The sequence below is a fragment of the Fukomys damarensis genome, unplaced genomic scaffold, assembly GCF_012274545.1.
Source record: "Fukomys damarensis isolate Sample0158 unplaced genomic scaffold, DMR_v1.0_HiC HiC_scaffold_16, whole genome shotgun sequence".
Classification (NCBI taxonomy): domain Eukaryota; kingdom Metazoa; phylum Chordata; class Mammalia; order Rodentia; family Bathyergidae; genus Fukomys; species Fukomys damarensis.
Window position 1 is genome coordinate 56,769,422 of NW_022900928.1, and position 6,206 is coordinate 56,775,627.

General features: G+C 40.0%; 1 protein-coding gene across 1 annotated transcript in view; it reads right to left on the reverse strand.

Moving 5' to 3' along the window:
* Positions 1-2,080, reverse strand: part of Poglut3 (protein O-glucosyltransferase 3) — a 19,795-nt gene extending 17,715 nt beyond the window's left edge. Inside the window, exon 1 of the mRNA XM_033763945.1 lies at positions 1,918-2,080. Within this exon, the coding sequence (XP_033619836.1) occupies positions 1,918-2,080 (163 nt within the window). The remainder of the gene's footprint in view (positions 1-1,917) is intronic.
* Positions 2,081-6,206: the final 4,126 nt, after the last annotated feature.

Sequence of the window (6,206 nt, forward strand, 5' to 3'; positions counted from 1 at the left end):
GCTTTGCCCTGGCTGAGACTGGCAGGCCCCTAACAAGCTGCAAACCGCTCACTGCCTTTCGCTTTTGACCATTTTATCCGCAGCTGGGAATTTCTATTTTCTTCTGATCCGATTGTGGCTTGAATCTACTTTAGAAGACAATAAACTCTCCCTAGGCCGAGTGAGCCCAAAGAACACGCTCCAGAACGACGGGAGGTTTCTGTACCCTGAAACCCAAACGCTCAACACCAGGCCCTGGGCCGCCCATCTCAAGGTTTTAATTGGTTCACTCAGCCTTTTTGTTTTGTCCAGTTTTACCAGTGCAAATTTTTTCCTGCGTTTTCACCAGCTCTCCTGACCCATTTTACGAATGCTGAGCACAGGTATAGGTTGTTCTTCCTACTCTAGAAAGGTTGTCAGGATCTGGTAGTAAATCACTGTCGAATTGTAGGGCTAAACTTGGTATTACTTTCCTTGATAAGTTTTATTTTCTGGAGTTGTCTGCATGCTCTGCTCCAATTATTACGTTAAATATTGTACAGGACACGTTTCATTCACAGTTTTACAAGATGAGACAAAATTTTTTTAGAGAAATGATCTGAGGGTTAGCTTCCTTCTGTAGTAAAACATGGCCTAATCAATTACATAACTTGGGCCCGGTCATCGTGCCACGCACTGTAATCCCAGCACTCCCAGCACTCAGGAGTCCAAGGTAGCAGGCAGGATCGCTGCGAGTTCAAGGCCTGCCTGAATTACAGAGCAAGACCATATCTGAAAAATGATAAATAAGTAAGTAAATAAGTAATGTAGCTTGGGACAACACCCAACCTTTGTTTTTTTTTTTTTTTTTTTTTTTTTGAAAAAAAACCCCCCTCTTGTTTTTTTTTTTTTTTTTTTTTTTGAGGAAGCTACGTAATGGCATCTGAACACCCTACTTCACAATATTGAATTTGTTCCAGCTTGTTTTCTTTCTCATCTTAAATTCATCCTTAAAGCGCGTATCTCTTTAGATCAATGAATACTTTGACTAGATCCCCTATCACCAAATTTCATTCGTTCAACATTTTTTTTAAAAAAACTAGGGCTTGAACCCAGAGCCTCAGTACATGTACCACTAAGCCACAGTCACAGCATTCAATGAACATTTAGTCGGTGCCTGCTATATTTTAGGTATATTGTTAGACACTAGCAGGGCTGAGGGACAAAAGAGGGAGGGTTCGAAAATAGCAGCCACTGCCCTTTACAGAAATACACCAATGTATAATACATTTATAATCATTTGTTAGGTGTCAAACCCAAAGCATCCCAGAGAAGAAAGACATTTTAATGTTACACATTGTGCAGTTCCTTCTGATACCATCCCTCTAACTAACTCCAGAGCAAGGTAAACTGCATTCCTGTCTGCCATGGCTTACATGCCGAATATGAGGAAGGGAAATAATCTTTTTTTTTTTTGTACCCGGGATTGAACTCTGGTCCTTGCGCTTGCAAGGCAGGCCACCGAACTGCTGAACTAAATCCCCGGCCTGGGAATACTCTTTAAAGACCCTCCTGGCTTGGGCTGGGACCTGGTTTAAATTAAGAATTTATCTTTAGTGCTAGGTCTGGTTGAGTGTGCCTATAATCCTAGTACTTTAGGCTGAGGCACGAGGATCACTGAGTTGGAGGCCAGCCTGGGCTACATAGTTCAAGACCAGCCTGAGCTACAGAGTGAGATCCTAAAAAATTGAAAAAAAATTTTTTTAAAGAACTTATCTTTTTAAAGTTTTTTATATGATTGAAGTTCCCAAGGAAACATTGACCATCTAAAAAGGATGAGAAGACATTTTTCAATTCCTAAGTAACCTCTAAGTAAAATGGTGATAAGCATCATAATTAGCCCAGTTCCCTAGATTTTAGGAGTAACTCTTTGGTGCATAAAAATGTATCCAAACTCACACTTGGAGCAGATGCCTTTACCACCTGCCTTCTTGCTTGCAGGCATAACTTCCTCTATATCTGCTTTACGATAAATTATTCCTACACTGCACAGCCTGTGTCTTGACTGAAATCTTCCATCAAAGGCACCAAAGAGTTGAGGAGCAAGGAAGTGAGAGGCCATTTCCTCACCGCATCAAGACTTGGCTTCCTGGTAACACTTTGACTTCAAGGTGCCTGTAGTTTAGTGGAGAAAAAGGTCAGTATATATATAGTGTATAGGTGTTCAGATAGGGTTGTCAAATTCATCTGGGACTCCTCTTCTTACAAGCTAACAATTTATCCTATTAGTGTCCCATGGATACTGTCAAAAAACATGACTCCAGACCAGGTGTGGTGTTTATGGGGCTGCTGTGAGATGTGTCAAAGCCTGGGTGTCTGAGGGCACCTGAGGACACAATCCTGTTGCTTAGTCCAGATGCACAATAGTGCTTCGTTACATGATAATGAATCAGTGTAGACAACCACAGCTGTACCACAGTCTGCAAGGTTGCCCAGACTGTTTTGTCTTATTGTCTCGGTAAACTGATAAAAAATTACTGTAAGAGCTGTGCTGGAAAATAAAGTTTGGCTCTTGATTTTTTGTGATATCTGCTCCATGTGTATTTTTTTCTTTGGGAAGCTTGCCTGACCAGGCCTCCCTTCAGCCTACTGACCCTGACATGGCACTTGCCTGTAATCCCAGCTCCCTTAGGAAGTTTAGGCAGGAGGATCACCGAATGTTCGAGGCCAGCCTGGGATATGTAGTTCACAGCCAGTCTGAACCACATAGGGAGACCCTGTCTCAAAAGATCAAACCAAAACTAAAAAACATATGACTACTGAGTCAAACACAAAGACTTTACTATTCATGGTGAAAGCAGTCGCAAGAGTTTTATGGTCTTTCTTGTTGGTTTCCTGTGTCTCTCAAATTCTATAGAGGTAATGCAAAGGGCCCTTACAGATCCCTGAAGTGGGCTGCATTCCAAGAAGGGAGCACTGAGCTTAGGGAATTTACCACTTCTAAAGTAGACAGAATTGGGCTGGGGATTTAGCTCAGCGGTTCGGTGGCCTGCCTTGCAAGCGCAACCCAAGTTCAATCCCCAGTACCAAAATAAATAAATAAAGTAAACAGAATTAAGTCTCCTACTTGTAGGTAGGGAGAAGTTATCTCATGGCTCAAATGTGCTTGCTGCACATATTACTCTGAGAATGACCTGGGTGAAGAACTGTTGATGACTTACATTCTTGGCATGATGAGCAAGAATGTTCTGTGCTGTCAGGGCCCATGGCAGATCTCTTTTAATTATAAATGGAGTATTCTGTATACTGCCCATGAAGGCCAGCTAACCTAATCCTGGGGGAAGCACAAGAAGCTTCCTGAAAGAGATGGACATCTATGTCGAACCACGAAGATAAATAGGAATCAGCTGCATAGAGAGGGTAAAACGACCTAAATAATATACTGCAATAAATGTCTCATTCCCTTTCACATTCACTTCTACATGAGCTCCAACCTCAGTTGTAGTCTGTGTGACTCTGGAAAGCCTAGATTCAATACACTTCTATAAGTTACACTGGTCCCTGGAATCTTCACATTAACATCACATAAAACTCACAGCTTATTATTGCCCATGCCATTCAAAACATTTCTACCTTTTCTCCACTCTTTCTGTCTCTGTCTCTGCTTCTGTGTGTGTGTGTGTGTGTGTGTGTGTGTGTGTGTCTGTCTGTCTGTCTTTCAATATACGTGGTTAATAGGGAGACACGGTCTTAACGTTTGGCTACAGTTAACTGGCCCATATTTTGCCACCCACCTCATGCTGAACTAATCAGAATCCTCTCCCTGGGAGATTAAAATCCAGGTTAGAGTGTTTCAACTTGTAAACGATTGCTCTGGATATTCACCAATACATAAATTCTACTTAGGTGTAGAAATAATCAATTGTACACATAGCTATGTATTTGGGGGGAAGCAGTCTACATCTCTCTCTTCTGTCCTGTTCTAGAATATAACTTACTGCTAACCTGCTACAAAACAGCCAATATTTGTTTTTTGAGTTTTTTGGTTTTTGAGACAGAGTCTCACTATGTAGTTGAGACTGACCTGGAACTCACTATTTAGCCCAGTCTCAAACTCACAGTGATCCTCCTACCTCAGCCTCCCGAGTGCTGGGATTACAGGCGTGCGCCACCATGCCCGGCTTAAAACAGGCAATATTAATAGCCTAGTATATATCCGTCTATATGTAGGCATATGTTCTAGGTTTTTCTTTGTTTTTGTTACTGCTTTACAAAAATGAGACTTTGCTTTTCTTTCTCAACAGCAGCTCACTGAATTCTTCCAAATCAGTACAAAAATTAATAAAAAACTATTCATTTGCTGAGCAGGAATTAACACTGCATGTCTCACATTCAATTAAAAACATGTTTAATCTTTCATCAGTGCTCCAAGCAATTGATGACATCAAACACCAGTTAATTCTCCTTTTCTCTGTACATGTGAGAGCCCCTATAAAGAAACAGCAGGCTCTCTTAGTTTTTCTGTTATACATTCAGATATATTGATCTTCTGATGTTGATTTTTTGCTTTTTTGGGCAGAAATGAAAGACGAGAGAAGCAAGCCATGTTTTTTTGTTTTTTTAAGAGCTGGGTGTGATGGCACACACTTATAATTATAGCACTTGGGAGGCTGAGGCAGGAGGATGACCAGGAGTTCAAGGCCAGCCTGAGTTACATGGTGAGTTTAAGGCGAGTCTGAGCTACACAGCAAGACCCTGTCTTTAAAAACTGAAAAAGGAAAAAAAATTATCTGTATGGCAAATCTCATTCAATATCAACCAGAAAATTGGTTTCAATTCTTTGCCCCCACCTCTGATACATTTCTTGGAAATTTCACATGAAAATTTAAAGATGAGACTAAAAATTCAATCAAGTAGAATATCTGTTTAAGTAATTTATTTCAGCACAAGCATTATTTTAAATTTGGACGTTGTAACATTTCATACCTAGAGAACAACCACTTAAAAGATACTTTTAACAAAAGTGCATATGGCTTATTTATTTCAGGAACACAACACAAAACTGCCAGTCACAAAGATCCAGTAAGTGGGAACAGTTTGGCAAATTGGCCTGGAAAGTAAAATACTTACATATTTACACTGCACAATGAAATAGGACATTCTGAAGCATTGTAATGAACAATAAATGGTTAGCTGTAGGGCCTCATCTACCCTCTAACATTCTGCAGCAGATATTTGCTTTACAGAGGTACGAGTTTCCATGCGTTTCCCACCCTTCACCATAGCTGCTGTGTGTGACTTTCCTTCCTTTACCAGTTCCAGGGCACATGTTCCCCTCCCATACAAAGTGGGCTTGTTGTTTGTTTGTTTGTCTGAGCTTAGCCAAGCCTTTGTTAGTAGCAGTTGGGGTTTCATTAAAATCATTATATTAACAATGTAAAGTTAAATTATTTAGAAGGAAGTCGCTAAAAATAAAAAACCTCATTAAATCCTATTTTAAATAGGTTTAACAGTACAAAATTTATAGTTATATTAATCTAAAGTCTAAACATGTTAACGGTAGGTACTTATACTATTGATTCCCTAGGGATATTACTCCATTTACATGGACATTTATTTTAATAATGATTATATAATTTAGAAAACATGAATATAAAAATGACTTATAAATTACTAGCGCTATACCAAAAATGAACATTAAAAAGCAGCCGTTTGTATGTTAAAATACATAGAGATTTGCTATACTTCTTTAACGAAGTACTTTGTAAAAGCATAAAACTATAGAAGGTGCTGTTTTCATGAATTATCTCTTTCTTGATTCTTGAGCCAGACCAAAAAGCAAACATCACAAATAGTATGGAGGAGCACTGGCCACCGATCAGTCACCTTTGAATTCAGACAGTACACTCCAGGCTGGAGTATCTAGGACCCAAAGCAGCTGTGTGTTCTTATCTTCACTTGCCTGTTTTTTTGTTGTTGTTGTTGCTTTTTTTGAGACAGAGTCTCACTATGTAGTTGAGACTGACCTGGAACTCACTATGTAGCCCAGGCTGGTCTGGAACTCACAGTGATCCTCCTGCCTCAGCCTCCTGAGTGATGGGATTACAGGTGTGAGCCACCAGGCCCAGCACATAGCTGTTGATAAAGCCTCAGCTCACTGAAAAAAAACTTCATTTCACCTTTTGTGGCAAACATGTACACTCAGAGTACTTACTGACATAGAATTTGCAACCCGATCATTAAAAAAA